The sequence below is a fragment of the Zophobas morio genome, unplaced genomic scaffold (assembly GCF_036711695.1).
Source record: "Zophobas morio isolate AGI-343-1 ecotype UQ-CSIRO unplaced genomic scaffold, CSIRO_AGI_Zmor_V1 ptg000044l, whole genome shotgun sequence".
Taxonomy (NCBI): domain Eukaryota; kingdom Metazoa; phylum Arthropoda; class Insecta; order Coleoptera; family Tenebrionidae; genus Zophobas; species Zophobas morio.
Genome location: NW_026972149.1, coordinates 11,495,891 through 11,514,833, shown reverse-complemented (window position 1 = coordinate 11,514,833; position 18,943 = coordinate 11,495,891). Strand labels below are relative to the sequence as shown.

The window sequence follows — 18,943 nt, the reverse complement described above, 5'->3', positions numbered from 1 at the left end:
ACTTTGTACTATATTTATTCTTAAGACAATAACTCTTAAAGTAGCTTAGATACCGATATGCGGTAAAAGCTGAGCGTAATGATAAGTTGAATAAAATACACAATTCATGTTTTATATTTGTTCGAAATGTCACATACCGTTTTTTTTTAATCAGGGATTTCCATGTGATGCGTTTTTAATTTACCGTTACAATAGTCACAAGATAGTTTCTTTTGTGTCTACGTCATGTTGATAAGTGCGATAATTTTTTTTGAAGTATAAATCCATTACGTTGTGTACATGTGGCAAAAATGTGATATTAAAAAAATGTATAGATAATATTATATTAAAACAAAGCAGGGATCAGTTTTTTTGGTATGTAAATTTGTAATTATAAAAAATCATAAGTACAAATTTTTTGTGGTACATAAGAGTTTTATTATGCAATTAAAAAAACACAAATTGTATTGAAAGCGGCGTAGAGGGTGACCGCCACAACACTTCTGACTACATTTTGGTATGCTATTAAATTTGTCATTAAACTTAGTTTGTTAAAATAATATAACCTGTGTGTAAATATAACGGTGTTGGGGAAGTGATTCGGTCGAGAATAATGCGTCGTTGTAAAGAATTTTCCGGAGTTCTTTAAACTCGTCAGCGTTAGTAGATATTAAAAAACATTTTCCTCTACCTGTGCGGCTTTGTTGGAAGACAAAATACCGCATAAAGCGTGTCAAACCGGGATTTTGAGCGTAATACGCGCTACAATGTAAGCTTTGTTTTTGTCGGAAGCACGGGGGCGAAATTAGGGTGGCGATTATTTTATATATTTATTGTCTGATAAGGATCAGAACGATGCTCCCATTTTACACAAAGGACTTATTAAAAAACAATCAGATATAATTAGATTTGTTTTTATATTATGTTAGATAGCCAGGAGTGCGGGGGCCTGCGAAGGGTGAGAAAATAGAATCGATTCGGGGAAAAGCTATCAGACTTATAAACATCTTTTGTGCATGTGTATTTAAACAAAGATGGGTGAAAATCGAATAGAAAGAGAAGCAGACCCTGGACCCGTGCGATGCACTTTCGCGAAGGTCGAACATCAAATGAACAAACATGTATCGTCTGGCGACTTATTGTACACAGAACACATGTATAACAAAAAAAAGAAGAAAAACAATACCTATTTCAATAATAAAAAATTTCGTAAGATTACGTCAATCTATTATCTTGGTTATTGTCTTGAAATAGCTCCGTTGTCGAAACGGTTCATCATCCTTTATCTATTAAAAATAACAATAATAGTACTAGCGCTAGCGCTGGATTTCAGCGGGGGGCAACCCCTGAAGTGGGTTATACAGCGTCCGGTTGTTTTCCTGCGATCTGATCGCGCTAAATGGGGCAGCATTTGCATAATACAATAATAAATTGCATTTGCTTGCATAAAAAATAAAACAAAGCCCGATAACGTATCAGCGAAAACAAAAAAATCCTGTTTGTCGAAGAAAATATTATGCGTCGCGAGTTCGATAATCTCGAAAAGAAATTATTTTTAGTTGGTGTATTTTTTTGGTTCGAGACTGCAATTTTAAATCTCGCGAAAACAAGTGCATCGTCCTGCACCCGGCGATTGCAGGGGCCCCGGTGGGGTCGAATCAAACTCCAATATACCACTGACTCATGTTATTTAATACTGATAAGAGATAAGCGCTGTTGCATTCATTATTTCGAACGGATTACGTGATGTTTGTAACGCAAGATTTCCAAAATCCTTCCTTGACCTTGGGATTGCGGCGCTTTTCGAAAAAATCGACCGCCTCGGGCCAGACGGAGCGGTTTAATTTGATTATTTGTGCTAACGCGATCTCTATTAAAGAGTAATTTTTAAAGTCGCTAGTTGTAACGGATGTTATGATGTCTGCTATGTCGGTGTTTTGTTATTTGCGAACCACCCACATTTAACATTCCGCCGTTTCACTAACCCCAAAATTAGCCGAAACGATTACCTTATTTCAAGGTAAGGCAATAGATATAAAAAGGATTAATTATATTTCGGGACAACAGCCAGACACATATATTATACACGTTTCAACGATTCCCGATTAATAAGTGACCGCAAAAAACGGATCGACGTCATTTTTGACACCGATTCGTCAAACTTTACCCACTTCCCTCAAAATGACATTTTTTTCGTAACGCGGATAATTATTTCAAATATTTATTCGACCCACATCAGAGCTTCTACGCGAACATCCACCACACTATTATCCATAAAATAATAAATCTTCTTCGTGGAAAAACATATTTACAAACTTCGGATTTTCTAATAGTCGGCACCACATTGACGCGCCTTTTTTTTAACATCACAATTAACTGTGACCGTGGCGTTTCGTGGTTACGTAAATAATTTGATTCACATTATTATATATGTAACAAATTTATTAGATCAAAGTACCAAAATAAAGTAAAAGATAACCAAGAGATTTTCGTCTGAAAATAGTAACATATACGCCATCGAATATCCTGCTAGATCCTCGTCATCTGATCCGCATACATGTGTGTCCTCTCACTAAATAATCTCGTGGAAGATTTAAATCTACAAAAGAAGATTCAACACTCAAAAGGAAAAATTTATTGTTACCGCGGATTATATTTTCACCGTCGACACCTCGAAAGAGAGTCGTTCCTTATTTTTCTTCATCGTGACATCGTCGCAATATTGAATTTCTTTGACACATCTTACAAAAAATTACACGAATATTAAATTATTCTTGGAAAAAATTAATTATATAGGGAATAATTGCTCCGTAGTCACAGTCTGGTTACACAAAAATGTTCTGCTTTTATGTGAACGGTCGTTACGAAAATCTCTTGCGCCAACATAAAACCCATTTTATTACCGCCACCACTTTATTTTAAGCGCAAAATAATTTGTCCATTACAATGGAATAATTTGCTTTCAATATATCTAATCACGTACTGTATGGAATTTAAATATGTTGACATTCTTGGCTCGGCTTGATCAGATTTTCTGACACTCTGACTTTTCCTCACGTTTAAAATCGTTCAAATCGATGCACCATAGGATCAGATTTTCTGTGTCTGAAATCACCGAAATGTGTCGCAAATCCGATTTCTAGATTTCTCAGTATCTGATGCACACTTCCGAACTCTATTCACGTTGTCTCGACGTCGGAATCCGACTCCCCGTCGATAGCAAAAAACTCTTAATCTAGTGTGCCGAAGCTTTCCATTTGATAAATTTAAAATTACCCAGTCTGAATAAACCAGATGCTGACGCAGACAAAATTTCATGACAATTAATTTAATGGGATCATAATTGCCATCTTTATCATTATAACTTGTGCAAATTGATTACATTAGTACGTTAGAAATTTATGAGCTCATTAAAAACCTCCAGTGATCGGTGATAAAGACAATGTTGCAGCGGCGATTTTTTAATGAATTTTTGATCGCTGATCAACTTCTTGTTGCGACGTCGCAAGCAAAAATAAATTCCTGCGTAAATCATTCATATAAACACCGAACATAAATTGTTGTTTGCTGGGTTAATTGGGGTGATTTATTATAGAAGACGCCGGAACCGTGGACCAAAGAGAGTGGGCCGTAGGTTTGGAACGAGAACTAATTTTCGATAAAAATTATTAATTTGGCAAACGCGTGTAGAAATTGCAAAAATCGTGAACAAAATAGACCGCATAGGAGTAAAATTCCGTGAGCTCGCGGAGCGAGCTCCTATATCGTTTAAAGTTAATAAATAAGATCGAAAGTGGAAAAAGGTCGTTCGATACCCAAAATAGCCCTTCGTCACAACAGCTTTTGAGGTGAAAGTGAAAAAAGCCTGTGAAGATAGATATATTAAGTATTCCCGGTATGTTCGTCGGTGCGTTGACACGGTACGTAATATAATGAGAGAACGGGGTGGTCGTGATGGAAATTTTTTGTGCGACGCCGCCCGTCTCTGTTCGCCGCCGTCGGTTAGGGGCGGCAGAAGTTGACTGCGAAAAGGTCGCCAGTTGAACGGCCGAGCGCGGCCAAAACCTTCGCGCTGCAAGGCCAGACGAATATAACTAATACGTATCTGATATCTTGCAGGACAGTATTTAAAAATGAATCACGCAACGCCTTTCGTCATTTTGGTCCTTTTGCCAACGTCGGCTGGCTTTTCGAACACAGAATAACATACATGGTACATATATACTTTACTTGCGTCACAGCGTCACACTATGAAGAAAATATTAACCGATTTTTCCAATTTCGAGTGTTTTCACTTTCGGTCGAGTGGAATGAAAAACGGGTATTGTACATTTCGGTAAACAAGGTACTTTTGAGCACTCACGATCAGAAGAACGAGTATCAAATTTTGCAACATGTTTGTCTAAGGATTATGGTATTATTTTTTCGGTGGCAAATACTTGAGTCAAGGAAGTGTGCCAGTTTAGGGTCATTCTAGTAGCCAGAATTTTTCAAATGGTAGAAATTTCCCCAAACGGATTACCCGGTTGCGGCCAAGTTTAGTATACGTTGTTACGGATGTGGCGACGTTTTGGGTAGCATTATTTGAACCTTAGTTTCAATCGACTATCTTGATCTCAATTCCGTCTGTATTAGTTAATCCCTGAAATTTTCCTGTTCGTGATCTTCCTGGAGTCGGAGCGAGTGGTGCATGATGCGGCATTTTCGCATCTGACGTCTGGTCTGCGGAAACCGTCTGCAATTTTTTTGTGTTCTGTGGAAGGCATGACGTGCCGACGTTTCGTCCGGTTAATTTGCGTATGATGCAAGCAGCGGTAGGTCCGGTTCTGGCCATGTCCAGCACCAACAATGGCCTTGCATGACGGACAATGCATCATATTTGTTGCTTTTTGGGTCATTCATCGTACAAAGAAGTGCATCGGCTTTTTATCAGACAACATTTCATGTGGTGGTGGCCTTGATTTTGTTTACTACACTGTTGTGCAAATAACTCGCGGTTCATGGCTTTTAAATAAAGTAATGCACTTGAAGTACTCGTTTCGTGCTTTTTGCTTGCAGCGACCGAATCAATCGTCACCAGGTTAATTTTATTAGAGCAGACTGTACAAGTACATTATCATTTGCGGTAGACACGGTAAACAAAATTGTTTTGTATACTTTATTTGCCTGCGATAAGCTAATCACTCTATTGTGTCACCAAATAAACAGAACCGAAATGGAAAACATTGGCGGTAAGAAAACCGAATTACGCCTTGTACGTCATCTGCCGAGATTTCGGCGACAGGTAGGGCAACGGGAGCAGGTTGATTAATTGGCCAACCTTGGCGAAACAGCCTTGGACACCAGAAGTGCAGCAGCACTTCCTGCCCCAAAAATTCTACCAACTGACTGATGTAATCTTGACATGTGCCAAAATTTCGACACCACTTTCTACAGCGGAAAATCTAGCCGTGAAAAAAGTCAATGTTAAGTCTACGACAAGGCGACTGCCAATTAAATCTCTTGAGGTTAACGTTAAATGAAATTCTTTTCATAGTCGCCGTTAATTACACCGACTTACTAATTAAATTTTGACAGATTTTTTTCGTTACGTAACCGGATCTCGATTTGATAGATGGCTTCTATATTCAGAAGTCGTATTAATCACCAATAACCGTTTATTGCGTGGTGCTTTGTACATGCATAAAACTCCGAAAAATGTTAATTTGCTTGTAATTGACTATTAATCAGTTGCAGAGTAATTAATGTTGAGTGGTCGTGTGCTGTAGTGGTTGGTAGATATTTGTAGAATTTATAGCTTTTGTGATTTAATTTGATGATTTCAGTAGGCAGCTTCGAGTAAATGACTAATGTACTGTTCATATTTGTGGAATCTGGAAAATATACAGCGTGAAACGTTACCAACAAATAAGAAACGCTCACATAACGACATTGTTACACGGCCGCCAACACATCTCGCTCGCACCCACGACCTCAAAATTTAATAAAAATGTCATAAAATTTTAAATATGTTCTCAGCTTGATAAAAAAATGTGACACCATAGTTCATTGTTTGCTATAAAGTTCTGTTTCATTGTGTTACCAGGTAAGTCTACAATACAAAATTGTAGATTAATCACAAACACTAGCTGTAGAGGTATAATAAATAATATAATTGATGAAAAAGTGTTTGAAAACATCACAACTAATAAATCAAAATGTGACAAATGTACTTACTGGTAATGCATAATTTGAAGATATGTCGAGTGTGATTTAAAAACGTCAAGTACATATAGCTGTATATATTGCAGTAAAAATTTGTCACATCGTGTTGGTAAAATGTGATGGTAATATGTAACTATCTATCTACATCTGGGTATAGCTAGTACGATTTTGCGTTATTCTCAGAGGGAGTAAATTTTTTGTGTGCGATTTGTATTAGCAGGTCGGTAATTCGTCAGAGTTGGTCGCCGAAGAAAACAAACAATAGTTCTCCGAAGTGTCACGGTTACGAATCACGTTGCATTTTTAATTGGTCTCATAACGCGAATTAGTGTAACTCTCACCGGCTAACCCTATTTAGCGTTTCTAAGCAGTTGATTTCATTTTTATTCGAGAATGCAGTACGGCCGAAAGTCGGTCTAATTGAGGCCACAAACATATTATGTCGTGGTAATCTCACGTAACTACGTATTACTTGTAACGGCCGCATTTCCTTTTGGTGTCCCTTTCTCCGCTTTCTTCGTTTTGCCACTACTTCGCGGCCATGTAGGTCACTATCTCGTACTTTTACATCCTCGCGGCCGGCTTGCACTTGCTGCAAAGCGCTATACCCTACTCGACTTCTGATCGGTGAAGACGTGCGTGCCTCCACTGACTCTATGTGTTGTGTTGTGGTGATAACAAGGCCTCATCATTGCGTCGCTTCACACCGGCAGGCCCTCCGGACCTGGGCCCCTGACGATGCCAACGTTGCCAGCGATGCACCCCGATAACGGATTAATCTTCTCAGCGCCCCCGGGTAAGCGCATTTTCGCAAAAATCCCTCCCGGGACGAAAGTTTTTTGTGTGCACGCCGGGAACTTAAAAAATAAGTGCAGGGAAAGTTCTCCGAGTGATAAATGGCGCGGTTTAAATAAAGCTTTGTTTGGTGGATGCAGTCGCCACTTCGCCGCAGATTCAGTCCGGGCGTATTTTTGTCTGCCCTAAATGCAACAACGGATGCGATTTTACTTTGTAATTCGGCTGGCACGGATAAGAAATTTTTTTCCATTGTGAACTAACCTAGAACAATAGCGACAAATATTGATGCGACCGCGGGAGCCTTGAATCTGCTTATTTTTATGCGTGTCGAGACGGGCCGTAAATATTATTTTTAAAACTGCAACGCGAATTTTTCGACGAAAAAAGGAAGAGTGGGAGACTAATGGGGTTAATGATAAAATGCGACTGCACGTTGAGCTGATTTATTTTTAAAATTGTTTCTGCAGATGCATGCTATTTTTGCCAAATCAAACCTGATCGAGTAAAGTCCCTTAAGCAACAACGCGACTACATAACAAATAAAGCATAACTAATTTGGAATGTACGCGGGAAGAAAACTTGGCCCACTTTTCTCAACATTGAGGTTATGTTAGTAACCGTATTGTCACGCATTGCCAATAACTACCTATATTTGATCATACTTGTTCACCTTTTATGGCTGTCGAAGCATCTCCGCAACCGAAACGCTACATTCTATGTAAACGTGACATATATAGCGGCATTGCATAGATTGATTTTTCTGAGCCATAAGGTCGCTCATTCTAAATTTATGTATCGCAGAATGAAATGCACTTTCTGTTCCAGCGCTAACCTTAGAATATTTGAGGTAATAACCGTTGGAAGGTGTCACTCAAGGCTCCGCATTCGATACTCTTTTTTACCTCTACACAAACATCTTAAAAACGATGGAATTAATTTCGCATACGAATTAACGGTTTTGTTTTGACATGAAAGTGAAGGTCGCCGTTTTCCCAAATTGTCACCTTTCGGTAGCCCGTTTCAGACTACGAACATTAACATCAAAACAATGCATGGCGGGTTTTTTTACATTTCAATAATTTCATCAATTTTATTGCTCGTATTGTTTATTGAATGTGAAGGATGATATCGACAAAACCGTTGTTTTCCTAGTCGTTTTTTTATCGGTCATAACTTATCATTAGAGGCCCGAGGGTGTAGAGATTTTATCAAACAATTAAGGATCGCGGTTTCCTGGAGGATCTTCAAGGATAGTTTTGCGGTCGTTTCAATGTCGACTTTCTAAGATCGCGAGAAAGTCACTAGTCAGAATTGCTGAAATTAGATGACATAATCCACGTTCTTGACTTTCTTGGAAGGTTGTGTTATATTATGAGGTAAAAGCTCGATGCAAATTCGGTTATTTCGTAATAATTATTAATCATGGGTGGTTCACGATTCAAGGCTTCGCGTAAACTCTGATTTGCAGTGAAAAAACGTTACCGGAAAGACTCGGGCGAATAAGAGGTCATTTTGATGACCTTGTCTTCTCTTGTTCAGAGGTCAACCTCTTACTACGTTTAATACGCACGGTGGGTTGTACACATTCGGAATTTTTCTATATTACTCAGTTTCACCTGAAAACAGGAAATTATATGTACGTATATAGCATGCGACGGGGAAAACTCTTCGTAATTGACCAATATTACGAAATACTGACTCTGCGTTTTATTTTTTTTACGATCCGTATATTATTCTAGAATATTGAGACAAAGCGATAACCGCTTAATCTCTAAACACTTCCTTTAGATAAGATTGCTATTGTTCTATTATGCAACAGAATTTCTGTTATTGAAAATTTCTGATACGATTATGTGGATTATTTATAGTAATTCGTCACATGCATGACGAGTGAACCTCAGGTTATAACTCGTCGGGGTTTCATGGCCGCCCCGGATCGCTTTTTTTTCGGGTTTGGTAACGCGTTGCAAAACGCACTTCGATTACTAAAATCATCCTTTATTGTGTAGTATTGCGGCGAAAACTTGCGGAAATTAGCAAAGATTGCTATTGAAACGATTTTGTGGAAGTATCGCAGTTGCTATAGCCTAATTTATTGTTGTAAACGACTCCGATAGAGCGGTTAACTGTACCGAATTTAGTGTGTGGTTGGTTAACGGAGAAACGGTACAACGATTTGTAATGTAAATGCAAAAATTGTTCTAGCAAATAATTAGTGATAGTAATGGGAACTTTCCTACTGCTTTCTCCAAGACAAAACGTAAAAACATCACGGATCAATAGAAAAAGTAGGTCCTCGATGTAGAATAACAGTGAAGGTAGTCCGTTGCGCAATTTCGAAAAAACTTTGGATTTTGCCCAGCCGGAGTTAAGTAATACGAACAATGGCGAGTTTTAGTAGGGTATTAACCTTTTAAAATCGTCGTGTTTTTCAAACAATATCAACATAATTGTGAGCTATCTAGGAAACCATGAACTTTACTTATAAATATGATATTTATGCAGTTGCAGTATCCCTAACCTATGTCAACGTAATCTCTTCTTATTTCTGTTATTTTTTGATGACATTGGCCGCCTCTACATAACTTTATTTTTCCGTGATAACTCGTTAAAAACAATCATTTGATAGTGATTTAACTGCTAACTGCCGATCGATACGTCTGGCTCTCATTTCAACTTTATTGTCGAAAGCAGTTGCATTTAAATCATTCACGAGTTGCTCTGACCGCTCCTTTTCGTACCCACCGACAGGACCTGAGATTACCGATCGACGAATTATCTCCTCTCTCAAAATCGCTCCCCGACAATAACGCTTCGTTAATATCATGGTGACTAATAATGGTCATTGTCTTTACCAACCGCCCCCCCACCAGTCGCGCCAAGGATTCAAGGATTTCGCTCAAAAATAAAATTCATGATTATCCTAATTGGAGGGGAAGCACAAAACACGTTGTTATGACAAGTTGCGAAATCGATCATTTCACCGACGCTGAAATGTCTCATCGCACGTAAATGAGTCGTTCAGTGGCGTCCAAACGGGGACCGGAATTCTTCCACGATTTTTGCCAACCGGACGTAATTTACACTTTTCTTAGTTCTTTGAAGCGCACTCACTAGCTTTCCCAGTTTTTTTAACAACGGATTCTAAGATCTGAACGTCCATTTTAAGTACATATTTTCTCCTCGTTCTATATGATGATATATAATTTTTTTTCGGTTTCGTTTTGTCTGCACTGATTTTTATTACTAAAAATTATAAAAAATAAAGAATTTTCAACTTGAAAGGCGAGGCAACACAATGAAACGTTGTAGACATCCTATGGTCTCATCAGTACCGAAAGGGGTGACAACGGTGATGACGTCTTCTATATCTGACACTCTCAACGGTTCAAATAGCGTAGACCCTTTGTTTGAATTATCTAAACGATTTTTTTTTAATTAGCTTCGTGTGTTTAGATGATTTTATCTTCTATATCCTCAGTGTCACATGTTTTCTAATCTATCTTACTCTTGAATGACTCAGTTTCTTCAAATGTCATAAATTCCTTAAATACTTTAAAACGTCTTCTATATTTTACATCGTATGTTAACGTGCATTTGTTTCAAATCTTCTAGAGCCTCTAAATCTTTTTAATTTTTCAACTGTTTTCATCTTTTGTAAGTCACTTGTTATAACTTGTGGCCTAAAGTGTCGTTTGCACAGCTGCTGCTTTGCCAAGCAAGCCTGGGAAACGATAAAATTTTGTAATTTCGTTGATCGCCGATTGCGCTTCAGCCTGAGAAAGTAATCGAAGACGCAGCTTGCGGTTGACAATATCGTAACCTGTGGTAAACACGGTTACTTGAATTATTATCCGCCCAGGTCGACTTGGCAACCTGCAGCTCTGTAACTGCGCCTTATCAGTTTTTACGTTTTCGACTGCTAAATCAGGTAAGATCCTTTGACTTTTGTTTTTTCCCGGTCGTTTCGTCGGCGGCAAAGTCAAATTTGACAATCTTGGTAATTTTCGATAATTAGATAACCGAAGATCGTGGTGGCGCGTCACCCGCTATTGGGGTTTCTTGTTTTTGTCGGAGGTTGTATTCTGGCGAATATTTTCCCCGCCTCGCCCTATCCGTCCGCACGTTTAAGCGCCAACAGCCCATTAGGCCGATATTTAATTTTCAGACGACCACCGCCACCGGTCCTCTTTGTCTCCGTCCCCGCTGCAGCATAATGCGATTTTAATTCGATTCCGCCGCCGTCAAATTTAAAAATCCGTCAAGCCGTAAAATCGATGCCCCTTTCGCGGTCGAGTAGCCGAAAAAGCTCGATTTAGTTAAAATTTTTTGTTTGTTTGCGGCGCAATAACTCGCTCCTGGTCAGATCCCGCTTATTGCGTAACGTAATAACCGAAATTCCCGTCGAAGCACATGCGATCCCAAATATTAAGATACGAGAGGGCACGAGCAGGTTACGTAACTTACGAAGGTGACCTGTCACTGCTCTGATTGGTGAGTCACTGAGGGTGTTGTCCTCCGGAGCCCCCACCACCCCCTCCCCACCCGTCGCGACTGATCATGATCAGCACGCGGCCGCCACTGTCAAAGCGTTCAGTGTAGTTAGTGTAGGAGCGTTCGTTCGTCGCTCAGTCGTTGTCAGTCTTACGTTGGAAGTAGACGTGTTTCGTGCCACAGTTTGTGTACATTGTTATTGTTGATAGACGATAGAAGAGTGCTTGATTTTTCTCGACGTTTCGAGGGAGTTACACGTCAACGTTGACAGTTGGTGAGTGTGGAGTTAATTTTATTACGGCGGGTGGACGTACAAAGGCTTTGTTTTTTCTGGTTACGGTCGCATGCTTTTAGGTGACAGATACGGTCTAATAATATTCCAAGCATCATTTATTGGCGCCGTCTGTACAGTTACTTGTTACTCTTGATCTATATCCATAATCGATTCATTACGACATTGCGTTTGCACCCTGATCAAGTGATCAGAGTTGGACCGGATTCAAAAGTCGCGCTGCGTCTTCCCGCCAAAGCTCTGTCACCTTTACCCTCACGGATTCTTTGTCTTTTTTAGGACGGCGATTAAAAAATTACACAATTCGGTTGTTATCTCGCGATAGAGTAATATCAAAATGTGGCAATGCGCGATATTCGTTTTTCAGAATTTTGATTTTTATTAAAAAAAAAAAATGATGTAATGTTGAGTAAGTTGTTTATTGTCCGATACGTGTATGTATAATTGTGTTTCGACAATGAATCACCTGTAATTTCGAGGAAGGTACCGGGATTTCGTCGCGTCTTTCTTGTCGTGTGTGATGCAACAATGTTTGTTTGTGTTGCGGCTTATTTTTACTCAGGATCGTTCCGACGACGTGTTCTTCGGGAAATATTATATGGTCTCGATTAACACGTTAACATTTTGTGCAAACAAAGCGCAATTCGTGAACAAAGATTAATGAGCGAACGATCACCGACAAAGAGTCGGTTGATGCCATGTCTCGAATAATGATTTTGCAATTACATTATGTAATAAGAGATAAGTGTGGAGCTCGGCATTGCAGAGCATTCTTGAACTCGGGAGTTCCACTAGCCTACTTCTCTACTAACGACGCTCGACTTGCGGCACAAACTCGGGTCGCGTCTTGGTCGGATTTTGGCGGTTTTTGAGTGAGTCGTAGGAAAATCCGGTGAATGTTTTTCCGGAGACGTCTGTTTGTTCGATCGATCGTCGGAATATAATGCGCTCTAATTGTCGAACGGCGCAACCTTTTTGTTTCTCGATTATGCTCGTTGTAGCGGAACCATAATAAAATTGCGTAACGAAATCAAATACGTATCTTGCGGTAACATTTTAAACGGGCTTATCACGGCCAATAAATAAGAACAGTGTGGGTGTCGCACTGCAACACGTCACATACACTATCGAAAAAGTGGATCTTATTTTCATCGGTCCAAGTCCACGTGTCGCTAAAAATACCACAATAGAGAGAGACTTCTGCGGACTTTTATTTTGATTTACCGTTAAGAAATGTCGAGACACCGATTATCGATCACTTTTAATAAACACCCGATTTACGTCTTTTTCGGCGTACCTATTTAATAAGTCGGTCGATTATATTTAGAATAGTTTCATAACAATTTGTTTTGGAAGATATTTGGCGACGTATTTGTGGCCACGTCACCGAATAACACCGATTTCATAAATTCGACCATCTAATTTCGTGATGCGTCATATTTTTCCGGAAGCCAATTCAGAATTCTTTGTCCAAATTTATGACGCTGTTTTTGTTTTCGCAAGATACATAATTACGCGCGTGCTTCCCCGAATTCCAATATTACGGTACATTGCGTATCGCCTTCTCCGAGAATTTTGACCGCTTAGGAGGGTTGATTGTTTCCAACTATGCTTCTCGCTAATAACGTGTCCCCAAGGTTCACACGTGAAGTAGATCACGTTGTTCGATCAACTCCGTTCACTACGGTCACGAAAGCTCACGTTTCCGGACATCTATTGCATATTTAAATGTAGGTGTTATTGTGAAATCTCATTGCTCTCTGTATCACCGAACTTTATCACGTGCCTATACTCTATTACTTAATTTAGACTCCTCGTACTGGTCTATATCTACCACATGGCTCCTGAATCATTTCCGTTCCGGAATTCTGTCGTAATGACGAAGGGTATTCGTATTTAGGCAACGACCTCTCCAAGGCTCTTGCGGTTAATTCCGAGCGACTCCAAGAACTGGCTTAACTATTAGCTAGACATGTAGGGTTAAGTTATGCAGGTATATAACCATCGGTGGCAGGTGAATCGCGACGGCCTTGACTGCACTTGTGGCAAAAACCGGTCCGCATTTTTCCACTAATCCGATTAAACGGCCACCATCCATACACAAACAAAACGAAAAACCCCAAACTATTACCTTTTTCCACGTAAGTGTGGCGCGTTTCGCCGCTCTTCCTGACTTGTTGCGTCTCCACCTCTCCCTATACGTGATTTACTTATTATAAGGGGGGGAATGGTGTTAACCTTCCCTAACCTCACTTTTTTGCTCGCTCGTGCGACTCCCCCTCTTAACTCTCATTCACCCGATAATTATTTCGAAATCGAGCGCTCAGCGGTAGTTCGTTCGAATACATGCTTTAGAACACGAAATTCCCGCGAGCAACAACTAAATCGCGGCAGTAAAGTTTTTATTAAATTTCTTCCCTTTGTTCCAGATGTATTAAAACAACGTATAATGGTTGCCGAATTCGTGGGCCGAGGTCAAAGTGGATCCCCCGTAAATGGTGAAATTCCACAGTTAAACTCCAACATGCCTGCCAGTCACGGCCGGGAACTCCTCTCATCGTCGACATCCCCAGGAGCCGACGCTTACAATCCCGCGTACAACATGTCATCCGTCAAACATAAAGAACTTTTCTCGCAGAGAAAACAGCGCGAGTTTACGCCCGATAACAAGAAAGATGACAGTTATTGGGACAGACGCCGCCGTAATAACGAAGCGGCGAAAAGATCTCGAGAGAAGCGACGCTTCAATGATATGGTTTTAGAACAGCGCGTCGTGGAATTAACAAAAGAAAATGCCATCCTCAAGGCTCAGTTAGAAGCAATCAAGGAAGAGTACGGAATCTGCCCCGAGAACGTAGTGTGCGTCGAAAAAGTCCTAGCCAACTTGCCAACAAACGAACAAGTACTCAGCTTGACCAAACGTCAGAAGCTCGCCCACCCGGCGAACCCTCTCATGTTCAACCCCCACAGTCCCATCCCTACGCCCGTGATCCACCAGCCCGTGCTTGGGTCCCCGCCGCCGCAGCCGATCCCCACCCACATGCTGCACCCGCCGGCGTCCCACCACGAACCCCCCTACAGAGATCACCCCGAGTATCCTCACCCCTTCCCGTTCCCGAGCTACCACCAGGCGGTCCACTACGACTCGAACGACGCCCTCAACTTGTCGTCGAGGTCCCGCTCGCGGGGGCAGTCCCCCTTCGAAGTCTCGAGCAACTCGGGGGACGAGAGCGCCCCGATCGCTCTGACCGCCGAACCCAACAATAGCCTCCCGCTGAAGCTCCGCCATAAGTCGCATCTGGGGGATAAGGACGCCGCGAATACCCTGCTGTCTCTGCAGAACATCAAGCAGGAGCCCGGGCCGCGGGCCAGCCCGCCCTGGGACGCGGAGGGCTCCAGCGACGAGCGGGACTCCGGGATCTCTCTAGGAGCGGAATGGTCGACGCAGGCCGCTCAGGCCGCCGCCACTCTGCAGACCCTCCAGAAGCAGTCGCAGCTACAGGCCATGCAGGAGGCCGCAGGCGGCGATTCCGAAACCAAGCACAGGCTACATTCGGAAATCGTCAGGCTGTCGTCCGAAGTCGAGCACCTCAAGTCGATGATGATCGGCAAAGAGAAGGAGCCCGTGCGGCATTAGTCGGAAGTGGGCCACGGGGTTACCCACTGTGCTCGTCGTGCGCGTACTTGTGATGGATAGGACATATCAACGCTCTGTCGGGAGCTATTTATTCTAGTGGTTAAGTATTTATTCATTTAGTAAGTTCGGAGGCTGATCTCCACTTGCACAACTTTCGTATCTTAGTGGACTTGCTTTCATTTGCCGATATATTCCTATGGTTATCCCGATTTATTTAACATAACCTTATTGTAACGCATTGTTAGCGCTTGTATCGCTATGACTTTGTTACTATTTACGTCAACTGTACTATATCTACCACTGGTTTCGTTTTTTCATCTCATAGGGAATTATTGTACCTTTTATTTTTAACTGGAAATGTGTGATTTTTTGTAGACTATTACTCTAAGGAAATACCATTATTTATGTATAATATGTATGTATTTTTGTTACAAGCTGCGGAAGATTTCCGCGATTTACGTTATGTTATCTCATTATTGTATATTTATGTATCAATAAGACTAATGCTGGACCTTACCTCAACTGATGCAACTGATATGAATCTGTAACCGATTTCGTCCGGCATGGAATATTCATCGATATCTTCATAGCAAAGAAAGTAACGATATATTTTCATATTACCAAGCATGTATCCTCTTAACTATGTATTAAATATATTTGCATCGTTTTTCAAATTCGTTTTTTTACCCGACCTTCCCTCAAAACAAGGTTATTCAGATCAGATATTTAGAAAGCGAGAGTCACGTTGCTCCGAAAGAAACGACATGGGAGGACCATCGAAAACGGAACCCGAATGAATCACGGACACTTCAAAACCAGCTTCTGCTGTCCGCGGACAATTTTAAAACGGACCGCGGACAGAAAGGGGGCAAATTTTTGACGCGGACGTTACAAACACCACACGTTTCCAAAACGGTCGAACCGAAGTTCTAGATTTCTCCGAAACGGGCATCCCAGATTCTTATTTACGGTTTTTCAGAATGTTAATCAAAGCGGTCGGTATTTTGTTTTGTATTTTTCGCAGCCAGGTGCGACCGTTTCTTAATTCTGCGGCGGCGTTGCTTTTTTCGTCGAACTCGGCGGCTGAGAGATACCGCCGCCGCCGACACGCGTTAACGACGACGCGGAACCGATTGATTTCCATTGTTCCGGTTGTGTTAACCGATCGGCACCTGGTCGGGCGTTAACCGGCATTAACTGGTGTTAATCCGTCTTTGTCGGCGCTGCGAAAGCATAGTTTAGCAATTTTTCGTGTGGCCGTTGCATAAATCGCTGGGCCACATCTCGTCGGCCTCTGTGTTGTTGAGTTCGGTCTGTTTATCTGTGACGGGCGCGAGTTCCACGCGCTCCGACCATGACCACGCTCAACGTTGCGCAATACTTAATTCTAGATTTGAGACTCAACATGGCTTCACTGCGTCATGGGTATTTACGATGCCGGTGCGATTCATGCGAATGCCCGCCGAAAGTCACCTCGCTCTCGCAACGCGCAACAATTTAACGCATTCATTACTCACCCGATATCTTCATTTATGATTACGACAGGGGCTGATGGTGCCCGACCGAAATTACTTATACAAATTCTATAGGTGAACGTACCGGAATTCGCTCAAATAAAAGAACGCCTCGTCGGGTTCTGCGACCTCAGAGCCAGAGGTCCACGTACAGGCGAAATTACGCGTTTCGTGCCTCAAAACAACGAATTAACACTCGACATAATACGCGCCAATTGGGCGAATTACGCGGATGTTGCGAAATGGCGCTGGGATACATATTCGTTATGTAACGGAACGAGTGGGGCTTTTATTATAAATTATTAGTAGATCGATGACAAAATCAAAAATACAGTCAACGTTTCGGCTAACCATGAGTAAACAAGTTTTCGCTGTTTTGCTAATAGTTTCCTCAGCAAAAGTGAGTCGATTTTTATTCGTGGCTCATATTTCAGACGAATTTTGCAGATGGAATTGCCGTTGCTCAAAAAAGTTCAAAAACCACCGAATTGCGCACTGTACACGTAAGTTCCGAAAAATCTAGAACCCGCTTGCGATAATAGCACGAGTGTCAAAAATCGGTTACGGCGCACCTATCGTTGTTTCTGTTCGGTCTCCGATCTTTCCACTGTTTTTTCGAAGATCAAAGTTTATACACCGTCAAATCGAAGCCGACGTAAATCTTCCGATGTTTCAAAAAAATCTAGAACACACTTTCGATAAAGCGTACCGATTATTGACAAAAATCGGTTATACCACACGTGCCTATTTGTTTTCTCTTTTCTGTTTTTAAGAGCTCAGCTGTCAAGCCTGCTTAATTTAATGTGCAATAACGTGGCACTAAACGCCGAAGATGATGTTGTCAGAGACGCCTGTATTGGTTGTTTCCAACAAGCATCGACTGCCAATAATAATCAACCGTCATTAACAGATCTGCGTGATTGTGCAGAAAATTATTTGAGCGACACGAGATACGAGGAATGTTCCGCTCAAATAGACGTAAGCATCAAAAGACAAGCATAGATTTAAATGAGACGAATTATCAAATTTACTCGCCTTCAATCTGCTTGTTTATTTAAACAATCAACGACCGCTATTTACGTAATTTAATAATGTGCATAATAACAATAACGAATTATGTTGTAAACATTAAAGAATAAATAAACACAATTATCTATGCTTGATTATTTATTAATGAAGTGGGTATCATCACTTTTATTTTGAGAATCTCACAGACGGTTCTGTAAACTTAAGAATTTTCCTATTCGTAGACGAATCCAGGAAGTGGACCATGCGTTACAGGTTACTGCAGGTTCGTAAGTTGTATCAGAAGAATAAACTCGGACTTATTGGTAAGCCACGCGAGGACTAGTACGTTTTACATCTTCCAGATTTTTAGATAGCCCAGTGCTACGAACAGGCTTCTGCTGATAACGATGCAATTTTCGAAGAGGACCAAATCACCTTAGTAAAAAACGTGACGTCTTGTATTCTAGCCAGAGCAAGGTGTGCGTCCATCAATCCGATAACTGGTGAACGACAGACGAGTAGTTTAACCACAACCACGTACGACAAATGGGGAAAACCAAAAACCACTACTGTGTCTTTGTATAATTCCCTCCAAATCACTCCAGAGGGAAATCTGCGTATTATTCGCCTTCCTGGAACAACAAACATCCAAAATTATTTCTGTACAGCTCAGCCGAATTTACGAGAATCATCCTGGTTGGAATATTCCTGTTAACAAAGAAAAACAACCTGTTTTCGATATTACGATAATTATAAATAAATTACACAAATGTAGAAACCGCCTAATCAGTTCCACGATAAAAAGGAAATAAAATTTAATTTTATATTAATGAGAACAAAGGATTTTACGTAACAAATAAATGTTTTTCTATTGAATCATCGTAAAACGATAAGTTTTTAAACCTGCCGCAGCTTTGTTCTCGCGCCTGGCGTAAGTCGTTATTCTACTACATCTACCGGCGAGTAGCCAAACTACATGGTCGTTATCTCAGACGCGTTCATTTAACCACAACCACT

At 41.0% G+C, this 18,943-nt stretch overlaps 3 protein-coding genes across 6 annotated transcripts in view; 2 read left to right on the top strand and 1 right to left on the bottom strand.

The window, feature by feature from the left end:
* LOC135141602 (caveolin-2-like) overlaps positions 1 to 17,045 on the bottom strand; it is a 50,262-nt gene extending 33,217 nt beyond the window's left edge. The window contains exon 1 of one of the 3 annotated variants that reach the window (XM_064072848.1): positions 17,004 to 17,045. The gene's annotated coding sequence lies outside the window, so the exon portion shown is untranslated. Of the gene's footprint in view, positions 1 to 11,448; positions 11,479 to 16,921; positions 16,961 to 17,003 lie in introns of those variants that run through there. The other 2 variants (XM_064072849.1, XM_064072846.1) reach the window with 2 other exon arrangements.
* Positions 6,780 to 16,078, top strand: LOC135141600 (uncharacterized). Of its 2 annotated transcripts, none has more exons than XM_064072842.1 (2): positions 6,780 to 6,979; positions 14,197 to 16,078. In XM_064072842.1, the coding sequence occupies exons 1-2, from the start codon at positions 6,922 to 6,924 to the stop codon at positions 15,402 to 15,404; spliced, it is 1,266 nt and encodes a 421-aa protein (XP_063928912.1). In that variant the 5' UTR covers positions 6,780 to 6,921; the 3' UTR covers positions 15,405 to 16,078. The 2 variants fall into 2 exon arrangements, with proteins under 2 accessions (XP_063928912.1, XP_063928914.1); XM_064072844.1 differs by lacking the exon at positions 6,780 to 6,979 and adding an exon at positions 11,562 to 11,749.
* LOC135141601 (uncharacterized) lies at positions 16,967 to 18,696 on the top strand. The gene is made up of 5 exons (XM_064072845.1): positions 16,967 to 17,318; positions 17,366 to 17,421; positions 17,692 to 17,896; positions 18,169 to 18,249; positions 18,297 to 18,696. Exons 1-5 carry the CDS (start codon positions 17,232 to 17,234, stop codon positions 18,639 to 18,641), a joined length of 774 nt encoding a protein of 257 aa, XP_063928915.1. The 5' UTR covers positions 16,967 to 17,231; the 3' UTR covers positions 18,642 to 18,696.
* Positions 18,697 to 18,943: the final 247 nt, after the last annotated feature.

Excerpts from the sequence above, each read along its gene's own strand:
- LOC135141600 (XM_064072842.1), top strand. The coding sequence starts at position 6,922 with ATGCCAACGTTGCCAGCGATGCACCCCGATAACGGATTAATCTTCTCA. Across the intron at positions 6,980-14,196 it reads AATCTTCTCAGCGCCCCCGG|ATGTATTAAAACAACGTATA; the intron begins GTAAGCGCATTT and ends CCTTTGTTCCAG.
- LOC135141601 (XM_064072845.1), top strand. The coding sequence starts at position 17,232 with ATGACAAAATCAAAAATACAGTCAACGTTTCGGCTAACCATGAGTAAA. Across the intron at positions 17,319-17,365 it reads TAATAGTTTCCTCAGCAAAA|ATGGAATTGCCGTTGCTCAA; the intron begins GTGAGTCGATTT and ends CGAATTTTGCAG. Across the intron at positions 17,422-17,691 it reads CCGAATTGCGCACTGTACAC|AGCTCAGCTGTCAAGCCTGC; the intron begins GTAAGTTCCGAA and ends TCTGTTTTTAAG.